Here is a 14,635-nt window from a genome sequence, read left to right as displayed (position 1 = left end):
AGGGAAATTGGTTGGCCGTGAGGGGAGGCCATAAGGGGAGAGCTGAAAGGGCTGCAGTGGAGGGGTTTGTGTGTGTGCTAAGGACACATATCTCCAGAAGAGCTAGCGATGCTCATTCTGCTGCTCGCTGAACAGCTTGCGATCAGATGGCTTCATTCAATGAATGCAATGAATGTGTTTGCAGCAGTTGGTAGGTGTGATCGTTTCGAAGTCATTTAACCTCATTTCCTGCAGTTTTGCTCTTTTTGAGCCTGGTAAATGTCTGAGTTTATGTGCTGGCATCTTGTTTGGCACCTGTGGCCAGGGTTGCCATTAGAGATTCCCACCTCCCTTGCGTATGTGAAAAGACTGTCACAGAGAAGTAGAGCTTAGACATCGGATAACATTGGTCACCTTATCTGATGGTTCTTCTGTCTGGCATATGACACATCCCCAAAGACTGCAGTATGTCAATAGGTGTCATCAGCTATATGCTTCTTCTCCCTGTGGAAAATGGCAGCATGGTCTCAAAAACTGGCAATTTTCCCTCTCTTAAACAACATTCTAAGGTTTCCAGTATAAATGAGGATGACAGTAGTTAAATAAAGAGTTCACAAATTATGTTAGGGATAAATTAATAAATGGTACATGAAGGATTTGTATCTCCTTACTGCAATCAATGGTTGCATTGCTTCTGTTTCTGAGTCACTACTCGGTTAGTGGCAGCACCACGATGCCTTAACCTCAAGCTGCGATCCTGGCGCTCCAGACTAGGGCTTCTTGTCTGAGGTTTGTGAAGTCCTGGGGAGGAGGCATTTTTGTGAGGTCTGTTGGCAGGGAGCTGCATGCCAAGGCCAGTACTGGGAGTTCAGCAGGACACCACACAGTGCCTTCCTGGGCTAGCAGTGACATGGTGCATGACAGCCGGTCCCTGAGGGACAAAGAGACTGGAAGAAGTCCTGGATTGGTCGCAGGAGGCATCACATGTCAGGGCAAGGCACGGGAAAAACTGACTTGTGGTCCTGCTCCAGACTGAAGTCCTTCACATGACTGCCCTCTTCTAGACAGGCAGAGGTCAACATTACCACAGTTGAAAACCCATTTTTTCACCCTTCTGCTTGTGAGCCTGGAGACCGTAGCCTGCTTGCATCAGTTAATTCCTTACACCCCACCATAAAGATGGCCTTCATGCAAAGCATGAAACTGAGATGGTTGTCATGGAAGGAAAGAGGAATAAACCCATTAGTGATTCACAGGCTATATGAGGAATCACAAAAGAGGAAAAACCTGCCATATTGTCCACACAAAAACTCACCAAACACATTATGTGAAGAGTGCAATTGTTCAGCTGCTGACTATGCTGCAGGACACCGTCTGTCACCCATGAGAAAGTTTGGGTTTAGGTAGAGCGTAAAATAGTCATGTGAAGACACGAGTGCATGTAAACTGCCATTCGTCAGAAAAAGGGAAATTTAGTCATATATTTAGCAGTCATTTCCCCTTTTTTGGGAAACCCAAATGCATATTTTTGCTCTCTCCCTGTCTCTATTTCTCTCATCCTCACTCTACGGAAGGAAAGAAAGGTGGGTCTAAAATGTCATTTGGTTTTGACACAAATTTGATTGGGCAACGAGCGATAAATTTCCGCTGTCCGTTGGGCTAAGCTCTATATAAGGCTCTCACCAGCAATTTTCATTGTTACATCTTTTCACGAGAGACTAATGGGTGAAAGGATGCAGAACCACAGGTAAGTGAATCTTATAGACATCTGGGAATGAAAGCTATCCCTAAAAACCTTAGGGTGTGCAGGGGCTTACAGAAAATGCTAGATACTACACTGAAGGGACTGGAAACCTCTGAACAAAAATAACCAGGTATTTTCATCAGGCAAAGGATCCGAAGAGATCCTTTTACAGAGTATTACATGTGAACCATTGGCCCATTGGCACTGTTAATGCAGCAAAGGAAGACACTAGCTCCTGATCCAGGCATAGTCATGGAAGGGGATACTGCTCCATGCCAAACGCTTGCATGTATCATGGTATGGGAGCCAACCTGTGGTTATGAAACTGTATTTGTTGAGCAAGAGGTTGGCTGTGTAGTACTGTAAAGATGACAATAAGTTAGAGATAAGTTATTACAGTCAGACTATCAGATGTCAGGTAAATTTAGCCATTAGAACATGGAGAAATTTGGATTAAAATCACATAAATATGAGCATGATGGGATACACAGAGAGTGTTTGCAAGTAAGTACCTATGAATAGGAATGAATTATACTGGTCGAAATACATTTTTGGTCTTGGATAAAACTTGAAGCAGTTGTCTAGTCCTTTCATATCCATCTAATGGGACAGTCTTAGCATTAGACTAATGTTAAATGTATGTAATTTGCATTTCTGTACACAATATGGAAAAAGTATGCATTATGTATGTGTACTGTATTTATGTATGTACACAAATACTTATGTACAGCATAAACTGATGCCTATCTATAGCAAATGTAATGCATTTCTGAATGTTGTACTGAAATATGTGATCAGTTGACTGAGCAACAGCAGTTGAAATCTTATGGCAGACAATAGTGGCCAGTGATGTACACAGATGCCTGCTTGCCTGTCCAGGTCAATACAGATGATAGCTAATGAATGACCAGCAACAGATAGTTCTGTTTTCAGAGATGGTTGTGGTGTCTATACTCTGTACTCACTTGTGTACCAACTGCAAGGTGGCTGTGCATGAGTCAAATTTGTTGTTCCCCCATTTGTTGGGAACATGGAGAGCTTGGCTCTGGTTATAGCAAGGTTTTGTGCTTTCTGGCCTATTTTGGTAGCCATAGTGGGGAAGATGGAGTCACACAGGATTTAATTAAGGTATACAGCCTTGGCAGAAAACTGAAGGGAATGCTTAGAGACCTAAATCTCTGCTGCATCTTCTTTCCTGGGCTTACCCAAACAAGCTACACTACAGCCAACTTGAAGTGGCTGGCCCATGCCTCCATCATTTCTTATTGCTAAATACACAGAGCTGTATTTCTCTACCCTGAGCTATTGCACCAAACAAAACAAAGCAAAACAAACACATGGGGACAGCAGCATCTTGTGGCGTGTTGTTTGCATCTCCCAGAGTGAAAGAAAAATGACAGAAGTGTTTGTGCCAAGCCAGATGCCAAGCCATAATTTGGGGGTGAAGAAGCCCATCTGTTCACTAAGGAGAACCAAAGATCACCAGGCCTGGTGCTTGGAATAGGGGAATTAACTCTGCTAGTGTTAATGTTGAGTATTTTAATTGTATCTTTTGTCTCCTAATAAACTTGCCTTCAGATTTCAAGACACTTTCCCTCGGTCTTCTCCTTCCCATTTCCTCTGGGAAAAAATGCATGGGCTCTTCTTTGTCCTGCTTACATGCACAGTGGGTGCCTCTGCTTTCAGGCTCCAGCAAGGGAAAAGCACAGGTAAGGGCATGTTCCTTTTTTATTATTATTATTTTTATTTCTTGTCTCCCTCTCCCCTCTTTTTTAATGCGCCTGGCCAGCAGTAATGATAAAATGTTTCTGATTTATATAGAAAACTGCCCAGATCACATCATCTCTTTCCAACACTACTATGAACTGCATGGAGAACCTGTGGTTCTGAAATGCCCTTCCCCCAGATACAAACATCTGGATTTTTCTTCCTTGACCCATAATATCACATGGTACAAAAATGATTCAAAAACCATGATATCAGGAAGAGGTGAAGATCCAAGAATCTGGGCAAAAGGAGACGCACTCTGGTTTTTACCAGCAAGGCAAGAAGACTCAGGAGTGTATGTCTGTACGAGAAGGTAGGTACTTAAAAGAAAATTCAGTGTACATAAAAGGTGACTGTATCTAAAATATATTAGCTTGCTTCTAATCTTGATTTATCTTCAGAGTGGGTTTGGATAAGATCATTTCCTCACCAACTTTAATAGAGAAAATACATGGGAAGTTAGAACCTTTAAATATGGTGTGTCTCCTCTATGTATATATAGAAATCTTGATGCATCATGACACTATTGTTACTCTATGATCTCACAAGGAAATAGTGTACATGAGAGTTTGCTCTAGCTTATTTTTAAGTCAGTCAGGGATGCAGCAAGCACGGGTGTGCAGCAGACAGGGAACACTGCAGAATACAAGCCGTACATCACAGCTTTAGAGAAGCAGACAGTATTGTTTGCGGTTTGGATTACATTACAAAGCATATACCAAGAGAGAGTGGCTCTGAGGTGTCTTCCTTTTTCCCTGTTCCTTTCCGCTGATCTTTACTTTTCTTCTTTTGCACATTTTAAAGCAGAATTTGTTTGCTTTGGCTTTGCTGGAAGATGTCTCTTGAGACCCAGTGTGTATTTACTGGGCTGGTACCAGACCTGTGATAATACAGGCTTGCAGCCAAGGCTATTTTCAGGCTTACTGGTCATTTTTTTTCTGAGAGTTTATGGTCTGACAGCCTGCTGTACAGTTTCAAAAGAGGAACAAGGATCTGGACTTGTGGCAGACTGAGGAAGGCAAAAACCACCAGTGCCATTCAGGCCTGAAATCCAAGAAGGCGCCTGGGTCCTTGCCCTCCTTCCAGTCCACCTCCCTCGCTGTGGGGCCCATGAGGTCTATACCTGTCTGCACATCCCAGCACCTGGAGCTGCCTCTGCAGAGCTCATTTTCCTTGCAGAACAGCAGGCAGAAAGCAAATTAATAAATCACGTTCAACTTATTAGGCTGGCCTTTCTATGTGTTAGCAGGGAACGCAATGGTGGGGCAGGAGAGAAGACTTCAGTAGTGCAGCCAGCATTAGAAAAGGCTGTAAATATGGAAGTCATGCAAATTCTGCTTTTTATCCTGTTTTTGGACACTCCTGCCTCAGTTCCTCAATGCCTCTAAATGTGGCAGTGTTACTGCCAGCTATAGCAAAATGCTGTGAAACCTGTTTGCGAAAGATATGCAGGGGTTGAGTGCATAGCTTCATTGTTAGCATTATTACAGGATTAATGGAGTACAAAAAAAAAAAAATGTACTTCCTTCTCATATGATCCCATAAGGAAATGAAAACATGTCTTCAGCAGTCTGTGAAATGAGGCTGGAAGCAAAGTATCACAGATCTCTTAGTTTGCTGAGAAAGAACTTGGGATTTGTTCATTCCACTGGTCCCAGTGCCATAGGGGCAGTGTGAGCCCATCAGCCCACAGACACATGCCTAGTTTTGCTGGCCCCTTCAGGGGCTGAGCTCTGCCCTGGGGGAAGACAGAAGCAGGCTTTCACAGGCTGGAGAGAACACAGCTCAGGCATCAGCCTCCCCTAAGTTATTTGTCCATTTTGGTCCTCCTTGTGACTGGAAGCGATTGCTACTTGGGGCTGGGAAGAAAAGCTAGATACTGTGCAACTCTCAGGCCTTCTTTTCTATGTAGACCAATATGTACTCACAGAAATGCCTACCAGCTGTACAATAGTAACTGCAGATGTATTTTAATACATGCTTTAAACTTTTTATTTCTTCCTTACGTTGCAATCGTTAGGGTTTTCACAGTCAAGAGCTCTTCCAAGGAAATGGGTGGAGGGTTCGTGACACACTTGCCACTATTCAGATGGACACGTTGCCCCTCTGTGCAAAATCAAAGCCATGGCTTTAGCCTGAGGGTGTGCAGCAAACTTTGTGTACAAATAAGAAAAGAAAGCTTGGAACTCTGAGGCAGACATGTGTCAGCAATATGTTTAGATCGTGCCCAAAACAAGTACCAGTGATTCTTCAGGATCCCTCCTGGTATGATCTCTGTCTTGGCCTCCTAGAACGGGCTAAGGAGGGAAACAGAGCTGGGAGGAATGAAACACAGACCAGAGGCTGTGTATCAAGGGATGGATGGCTGTGGAAGTGAGGGCACCTCTCAGACCAGGCCGGGTAGTCTCATCAGGTCTGGAAAGACAGGTGTAGAGAGGAACACCCTGATCCAGCTCACACCCACTCAATTACCAGAAAGAGTCTCAATGCCTGCTCTCACTGGCTTCAAACCAGCTCGAGCACATGGCTGCCAGCTTTCAAGCTCACTTGCCATGGATCTGAAGGGTGTCATTTGGGCTCCCTTGTCACCTGCGGGTGCTCACATCTCCCCGCTCTGCCCGCAGGAACAACTCCTACTGTGCCGAGGTGTCCATCCACCTCACCGTTGTGGAGAAGACAGCTGCTCGAGACATCGCTTATATGCAGGTCCTCTTCACTTTTACCTCTGGAAAGATTGTTTGCCCTGACCTGTGGGAGTTTACATTGAATATAACCAGTCTGGAGCTCAAGTGGTACAAGGTAGAACTTTAAACTTCTCTTCATGCAAAGCCTAATCTCATCCCTTTTGTAAACAAACACTTATCTCTGCTTTCTGTTTCTCCTGAACTCCATGTTGTTAAAGTCACAAGCGTTTTTATGTCACAGCATAATATAATGAAGATTACAACATGTGGAGGTGCTGGAAAGAGATTGAATCAAAGTTTACAGTGGTCTCTTGCCTATCTTGCTAGTCCAGGGCTTTTCAAGTAGGAAATCCTGGTTTTGCCTTTAATGTTAAATTAAACTGACCATCCTCAGCTCTCCACTGCACAGCATGGGAGTCTTGTTATATTTTCCCCATACCTTGGTTTAGCTTTTATTTACACTCCCACTATGACCATATGCTCTGCCTCTTGCTGCTATCCTTCTTAACACAGGATGTCATTCCTCTGCTGGTTTCACACAGCCATGCCTATGGTGTGATAAATACCATGCCAGCAAAGTGGCTCTGCTCAGGTTTTCCTTCAGGAGCAGGCTATAACTGACGTACCTATGCGAAAGTCCTTCCCCACAATGTGCTTCATGCAACAACTGTCAGAAAGAGCTATCCTGCCTTCGCTGAGAAAGAACATAGCTGCTCTTAGCTGGGCTCCAGCCCTTGTGTGAGTGTTAGTGATACAGAGCAAGAATTTTTCACGGTTTCTGAGATTGTGTAGGGTCAGTAATAGTGTGGTGAAAGCCTGTGTGATTACTAGAATCTATCTGTCTTAGAAGAGTGCCTTAGAATATTATTCTTATAAGGACATGTATGGAAAATAATAGCAGGAAAACCTTCCTGTTTACACAAAACTTATTTTTCTTAGAAGAATTTCTTAGTTGATTATTCATAAGAGGACTCAGGAAATATCCTGGTATATTTTTTCCATCTTAAAATGTGGCTTTACTGAAAAGTTTTACACGCCTATTATAGCTATATTAAAATAGCAATTCTTCATACCTCATAGAATGCCCCAGACCATTTTGAAGAGGGATGTACATTTGAACAACCTGATTTGTAGTGGGAAAGCAGAGCTGGGTGTAACCACACCTACTGGGGACATAATACCTGTTGTTGCCATTTCTCCAGGATGCTCTACCTTTGGAAGACAACGGTGAAAAATTTGTGTTTCTGAAAGGCTCGAATTCCCTGATCTTCACTTCTGTATTGCCAACAGACTCTGGCTACTACACCTGCAAGATGTCTTTCCCGTACGAAGGCGTAACATACGAGATCACCAGAACAATCCAGCTGCAGACAGTGGGTAAATACCGACCCCCCCAAAACAGCGCTGCGCTGAAGAAAGCTCTTTGCCACAGCTCATTGCTAGTGAAGCTCAGGAGGGGAGCTTGCATCCAGCCCCTTGGTGCTGCCAGGGGGAGAGAACAGGGGTGCCTGCTTTGGGAGGTGATGCAGCAATTTCTCATAGCACATCTGGCACATCTGGCACAGCTGTGTGGTTAGCCGCAGCGCTCGCCCTGCCTTCAGTAGCAGCCTTGCAGGAGGCAAAACCCATCCCTCGACGTCCTAGGGTGCGGGAGGTCACTGTGCATGACTCTGGGGAGCTTGGGGGAGAAAAGAGCCTCCGTCCTGGCTGGGGCTGGGGGAAGGCCGCTGCTTCGCACCGCCCGGCGGGCAGCAGAGGGCGGCCGTGCGACAGCGACGCGGGCGGCATCCTCCGGGCTCGCCAAGGCTTCTGCCTAAATCCGCTCCTCCGGGCTTCAAAGGGACATCACAGAGTCACTAAGGTTGGAAAAGACCTCCAGTTCACCTGATCCAACCGTCCCCCTACCACCAATATCACCACTAACCCACATCCAACCCCTCTGGGTGATGGAGTGCTGCTTTCCACCGGTCCGGGCAATGACCAGATTTTCCCTGGTGCTAGCACTGACTCTCCGTTCTCTCTCTCTGTCCAGAACAAGAAAAGAGAATTACCCCCATAATCGTGTATCCAACTCAAAAGACAACATCAGCTGCTCTTGGTAAGGCTCAGCACTATTTTCGGGAACATCTAATGAGAGGAAAATTAGAGGAGGTTCCTTTACAGTCCAATTTGTTGGCATTTATTATTATAGTTCTTTTGATACTGGTTATGTCAGTTGAGAGGCAGCTTCTCACGATTCCCTCAAACAGCTCTAGGTCTTCCAGTGGCTTTGAATGAGCCACCAACTCTTTTGGGAGGAGATATTTTTAATTGCTTCTTAATGTTTCAATTGGACAGTTGTCATCGGTTAGAAAGTACCTTGACAGAAACTCATTTTTTTCTTTGAAGATCGTGTTATGACTGTGCATTTCTGTTGCCTTTCCTCATTTTAGAGAAGAGCAGGTATATTCTACACTAAGCTCTTTTAACATGGATGCTCTACACACAGTGTTCTTAAATTTAAATGCCACTTTTTTTTTTTTTTTTTTTTTTTTCTGTTAATGTACCATTAAGTCATTTTTTTTGCCTATCTGCTCCACAGAGCATATTATATCCCTCCGATCACCATCAGTATAATAACAATATTGTATAAATATTGAGCCACGCATTTTCCATATAAAATAGCTATGCACTAGTGTGAAGGATTTTTATCCTTAGCTCAGAGTAGCAATAATTATAGAAAAATTCTGAATTTTTGTATCATCACTTTGGCTCTAGAGGTCCCATCTTGAACTGAATGTCCTTGCCTGCAGCACCTCCAAGGGAGGTTGCACTGCTGCTTAGTGCACTTGCTCCAGAGCAGTAAATCGCACTGTGCCCTTTTTGCCTCCTAAGGAATACATCTAAATCAAAAACAATCTGGGGCTTAACTTCAGTTTTGAATGTAGCAGTGCTTGACATGTGTGGGAGCTTGATCTCCCACCAGAGATGTTGTTTTTCACTGAGAGAAGGTAGTTCTCAACATGTATCTGAGTGCTTTTTAATCTTTCACCAACAGGCTCCAAGATGACTCTCCCTTGTAAAGTATTTGCTGGACCTAGCAGGCATGTCTATACTGACGTGGAATGGTTAGCAAATGACACCATCATTGATGTGGTTTACAAGCAAAACAGAGTTACAGAGGGAGAACGACAGTAAGTCAGACTAAAGTGTTTTCTTGTGGTTGTTATCTTAACCTGCAGTGTTACACTGGCTCTTAGATGAATGCCAGGTAATGAAATGGGGTATGGAGAGTCCAAAAGTAAAAGTCAGAGCTAAGAAAACACACAATCAAACAAAAAGCCAAAACATACCAAGCAGAATGATTTTATTATTTTTTTTTAATCTCTGGATTTCATTCCTGTTATACTGTAAATGACCCAGCTCAGAGCCTTACACTTGAAGCACAGTTTCATGGGCAGCTGAGCTGATGTAAGAGCAGACTGCAGCGGAAAGCAATGGGCCTTGATCCTTCCCTGTGCTTCTCTTATCACTCTCCTTGCCCTGTGCCAAGGAAATGCCACCATGCATTCACCCACACTATCTATGGCGTTCATCAGATACTTCACTGAGCCTCTGAATACACTGAGATAACAGAAAGCTACCCAATGTTTTTTGCCTTTTATGTTATTTTTTTAAATTGTTATTTTAATTATTGTTGGTTTTCCCCTTAGGGTTGTTGTTTTTCATGTCAGTGACTTAAAATTTAAACTGACTCACTGAGATGCCCAGGGAGTGCTAGAGCTGGCGCCAGGGAAGCACCAGGGGGGATGCTGGTGGGAGGGAAGGCAGGATATCCCACATCCTCTTGCCCTGATCCATTGTCTCTCCCCATCTTGAGATGTTTTCTGAGTTGCCTCATAGTTGCATGCCTCAAGGCTTCTGCATTTTGCCTGTGCTGTTAGTGGCCAAACAGGTCCCTCACCAGCTATGACCTTCCAAAACAGCTCCTGGCTAGAGATTAAGACTTATTATGTGGCAGAGACCATTGATGACAGGGTCTGGGGATGTGACATCCCTGTTCTGAGGGACAAGAGTGTTTAACAGTTATGGATGTGGGCTGTTTGCAGCCATGCGGCTTCAGTGCCAGATAAGAACCTGGCCGTGCTGAGTTTATTGCACAGTTAGACCCAGAGGTAACATGATAGCTCAGCTGGGTTCCTGAGTCTTTCTGTGTTTTGGTATTCCCCCCAGCTTGATTTAGACCATTCATTCATAATGTTGTTTACATGAGTGAGAGAATTTAAATGCATTGTCAAGTGACATAAGACATTATGTGGAACAGCTAGAGTCTCTTCAGGATTTAGAATAGAGCAGCACACGTGCTTTCGTACTTAGACTTTTATTACTATTACTATCACCACCACTACTACTAATATTACTAATGTAACTATTAAATATTACTACATAGTTGCACATGGAAAGAGGCAATGCCATCTCAAGGTCACACAGTGCCCATGGTGTGTGAGATGTCCCAGCTCTGCTGGAAGCCCTCAGAAGGGCAGCAAGTCATATCAGGTCAAATACCACAGGGAAAACGTATTTCCCACAGAAATTTGTGGCAAAGCACTCACTGCCATGTTGCTACCTTCCTGCGGTACTGACCCCGGAGAAGTCCATTGCTGCAATACATAGCAGACTCATGAACAAGTCATTGCAAAGCAGCTGGACAGCTTCTCCAACAGTGACTAAAAGGTATCAAGAGACAGTATTTGCACCTAGAAAACCACTTTTAAATAGTTGCACTCATGAAACAATCAGGTTAAAGTCAGCTGGAAAATTTCTAGGCAGTTCCTTGTACTGAAATCTAGATTTGAGGTGAATGATAAGCAGGTATGGTGGCTCAGTTTGCTAAGTGAGTGTTTCCAGATTTATGTTCTCTGTGTGTACTCTTCCAGCTGATAGTAACAATTAGTCTCAGAAACTAATAGATGGTCAGAAGCAAGGAACTAGATCCTTCCATGATCCTCTGTGGGGAGCTCAGTTATACACAACTCTCTCTGCATTTCTTCCCTCCCTTTTCTTTATTTCTTGCAAGACAAATAAAGATCTTAGAGAAAAAGAATATTCTGGAGTGCAGCAAGGGTACTGAGAGGAACGGAGACTCAAAGAGCTGGCAGAACTGGTCTGGAAGCCACAGGTGTCCTGTAATGCAAAGAGGCTAGTCAGAGATGAGCAAATATCCAATGCATTTCCTTGCAATATGCTGTTAGAAAGAACATATCAGAGAGAGAAAATGAATTGACATGTGACTTTTCTTTTTCTTTCAGAGAAACCACAGAAAATGGTGAGAACTTCATTGAAGTGCCACTGATTTTTGAATCTGTCGAAGAAGTGGATTTTTATACAGACTTTAAGTGTCTGGCACAGAACAGATATGGATCCCAAGTACTGCCAACAAGGGTCAAGCAGGAAGGTAATGAGCTTGACTGCTTATTTGGGGGACAAACATTCTATAATTGTTATAGTTATTCTAAAACTGAATTATCATCAAAGTCGTTTACACTTTCCAAGTTAGTATTGAACTGGATTATTACCTGGGAAAAACTGATTGCCTCTTTCAATTGTAGACCTAGCATGCACAGTGTTTTAGAATAGTCTGTTCACAATGAACACATCTTGTGGGCTGATTATTGACATTTTCCACAAGCGAAAAGATCTGTGCTGGTATATATCTGTTCATTGGCTAGGGCTCAAATTTAGATATGCTTTGTGAAATGATGGCTCCAGTGAGACTACTGGCAAACTCTCATCGGGTGTAACGGGGCCAGATCAACCCCAGCTCCTCAGAAAGTAGGAAAAAAAAAAGACAATAGCAGAATAAAGATCAGAGTGTTCCTTCTCCTTGTGCACAGACTGTTGCCAAAATAACAAGAGGTGTAAATTATGGTGGGTGTTGTTATTTTGGCTTCTAGCAATGGGAAGAGAAGCCCTACACTTAGCGCATTTAATGTTGCAGTGCGATAGACCACTGGCTAAGAAGCAGCTGTAAAAACAATGTGAAGCAATGCTAATTGTTTCTTTGCGTGACGTTGATGAATCACCAAAGTTTGCTCATATAATCTTAGAAAGGAACATGAACATTTACAGTCTTCATTATGAGTTATAGCTCATGACTCACTCTAGCATCCTATGATGAGGGGTTTGTACTCATTTAGCTAGATGATGTGCTGCTCGTGTCTTCTGTGAGCTATACAGGTATTGCTAAAGGGGAGGCAGTCCATGAACTGGTGTAGGCCAGCATAATCCAAAATGGTCTGGACAGATGCTTGTCTTGGAAGCTAGGTGTATTTTGGGAAGAAGCTCACAGTCTTGGCTTGATCATTAGTAATTTATCGGGTGGTCTGTATGAGAAAATTCTTCATAGCGCTTGAGAGCAGACTAGCTGTTATGTACTCCCTTTCCATGTGGTGCCTTTATTTCCTGCTTGGATTGTCGCTGTGTTAACTGAATTAAGATGGAAAGCACGTAGCCACTCTGAGCAGGGGCTGGGAAGAGCCACATGTACACAGGAGGACTGAACTTTAAATTCTCACCCTCTATTGTTTTCCAATATTTTCCTCCCACCTCGACAAACCCATTTCCCAGAGCACTGAATCAATAGACCTGTTCCTTTTGCAAGTGGTCAACCCTGCTGGAAGGTTAATTTGCAGACATCCTTTTTATGTGATTTCTCCTCTTCTTCCTTGAACGTAGAGAATTAAATTTTCTGACAATATTTCATTTCTTTACTTTTCCAGCTGTTGGCTTGTCCTGGTACATTGCAGTGATTCCAGTCGCATTGGCCTGTGTCATCTTAGGGGCGATATGTGTACACAAGTGCTGGAAGAAGAGAGCTGATAAAGGATACATGATAGCAAAGGTTTAAGATCTGCTTTATTCTCCAACTGCCAGCAGTGAAAAATTCAGCCTGGCTGACTTCCACTTGAGACTCAGAGAGATGTTTCAGGCTAGACGTACTGCTTTCTCACCGGATGGATGTATATCAGCTTTTTTCTTCTTCTTCATGTCTTCCATGATCTGAATAAATTAGAAATACAAGTTTGTGTAAAATGCTGCCTAGATGCAGGAAACTCACTTCTATTATTTTGCACCTAGGCTGTGGTTTGTAGCATTTTGAAACATGGTGTCCCAGGTACGTGCCCTTGTTATGAGAAGAATGGTAAGAAAAAAGAGATGGTCTCACCCTTTGTAAATTCAATAGCCTTATCCTTTGAAAGAAGGCAAAACAAAACAAAACAACTAGAACCTAAAAAACAGAAACTAAGAAAGCTTGCTCCAGAAGAGCTATTCCACACCAGAGTGATAAGAATTTTCCTTGTGCACCCAAACTCAGTTTATGTTTCTTCAGTCTACAAAACAGCTGTTTTTTTTTTTTTTTTTTTTTTTTTTCCATTTTCCAGAGCCAAATTCAGTTGTCATGACAACGGTACTTCTATGAACTTTTCCACAGAAAATCTCTCTCTCCCTCTTTTTTTTTTTTTTTTTTTTTTTTTTTTTTTTTTTTTTTTTTTTTTTAACCACTTGGATTATTCCTTGCTTAAATGGGTGTTTTCAGAATATCCCTCTCCCAGAGATAACTACCTCAGCGTAACAGATAATTGTACACTGGAGAATTTGTTTCTGTTTTTTCTACAAACATCTCATGGCTACAGAACTGTAGGCAGCTGTAACATGTTGTTATCTTTGCCAAGAAAAGATTTTGGAGGATGTTTTAGTGTTTTGAAAGTCATTTGACTAGTAGTAATAAAATTTTATTCCTGGAAGTGATTCAACAGATTACCAGTAATAAGATACAGTCTTGCCCTTCTGTGCTTCTAACTTTTATTGCTGGATGTCTCCTTCTCTCTGATATAAGTATAAAAGTCTGGAATAGATTCCTGTAAACAATGAGTCTGCACCAGTCTCAGACTGGTGTAGGTTTGGGAACCATGTATCCTCTGAATTGAAGTACGCAGTCTGATTAATCACGATGCAGAATGGTGCCTATTTAGTTTAGTGTAACTGGATTCAAGTCTTGACATAAATCAGAAGGGAGCAATAAATAAATAAGTAACCATGCTGTACTTTGAGGATCAAAATGAGTAGAATGCCTTGGTTACTTCCTCTTCCGAGCAGATAGCGGAGAAATAATTCCATCGTACATAGTGCATGTCTTCATCTGTATTGAAGGGGAAGAGATCCAGTTTTAAGGTTTAGTTTGTTACAGATCCATAACTGACACCTCTCACAGACACTGAAGAAAAAGCTGTTTCTTTAGGAAAACCAGCCTGGAGGTTTTTTGAAAAAATAATCAGGAAAAAAATAATCAGGAAAAATGTTGGCTCTAAAGAAACAACTTTGTAAAGTAAGAATGTTAGAATTGTGCGTAGTCCTGCAGACCAGAGAGATGAACTACTCTCAGACATCTGGGAGAAGCCATTGTCAATCTCCTTTCCACCTC

General features: G+C 42.8%; 1 protein-coding gene across 1 annotated transcript; it reads left to right on the top strand.

The window, feature by feature from the left end:
• Positions 1-1,537: 1,537 nt before the first annotated feature.
• Positions 1,538-13,566, top strand: LOC309878576 (interleukin-1 receptor type 2-like). The gene is made up of 9 exons (XM_082761255.1): positions 1,538-1,562; positions 3,302-3,432; positions 3,545-3,803; positions 6,115-6,289; positions 7,377-7,551; positions 8,207-8,272; positions 9,212-9,347; positions 11,463-11,608; positions 12,933-13,566. The coding sequence occupies exons 2-9, from the start codon at positions 3,354-3,356 to the stop codon at positions 13,058-13,060; spliced, it is 1,164 nt and encodes a 387-aa protein (XP_082617381.1). The 5' UTR covers positions 1,538-1,562; positions 3,302-3,353; the 3' UTR covers positions 13,061-13,566.
• Positions 13,567-14,635: the final 1,069 nt, after the last annotated feature.

Source organism: Aythya marila (assembly GCF_965140915.1).
Source record: "Aythya marila genome assembly, chromosome: 1".
Classification (NCBI taxonomy): Eukaryota; Metazoa; Chordata; class Aves; order Anseriformes; family Anatidae; genus Aythya; species Aythya marila.
This window is presented reverse-complemented; position numbering and strand designations above follow the sequence as displayed.

Bases quoted from the DNA above. Each gene is read 5' to 3' on its own strand.
- LOC309878576 (XM_082761255.1), top strand. From the start codon at position 3,354: ATGCATGGGCTCTTCTTTGTCCTGCTTACATGCACAGTGGGTGCCTCT. The intron at 9,348-11,462 runs GTAAGTCAGACT...TTTTTCTTTCAG, and splicing joins GTTACAGAGGGAGAACGACA to AGAAACCACAGAAAATGGTG. The intron at 11,609-12,932 runs GTAATGAGCTTG...TTACTTTTCCAG, and splicing joins AACAAGGGTCAAGCAGGAAG to CTGTTGGCTTGTCCTGGTAC.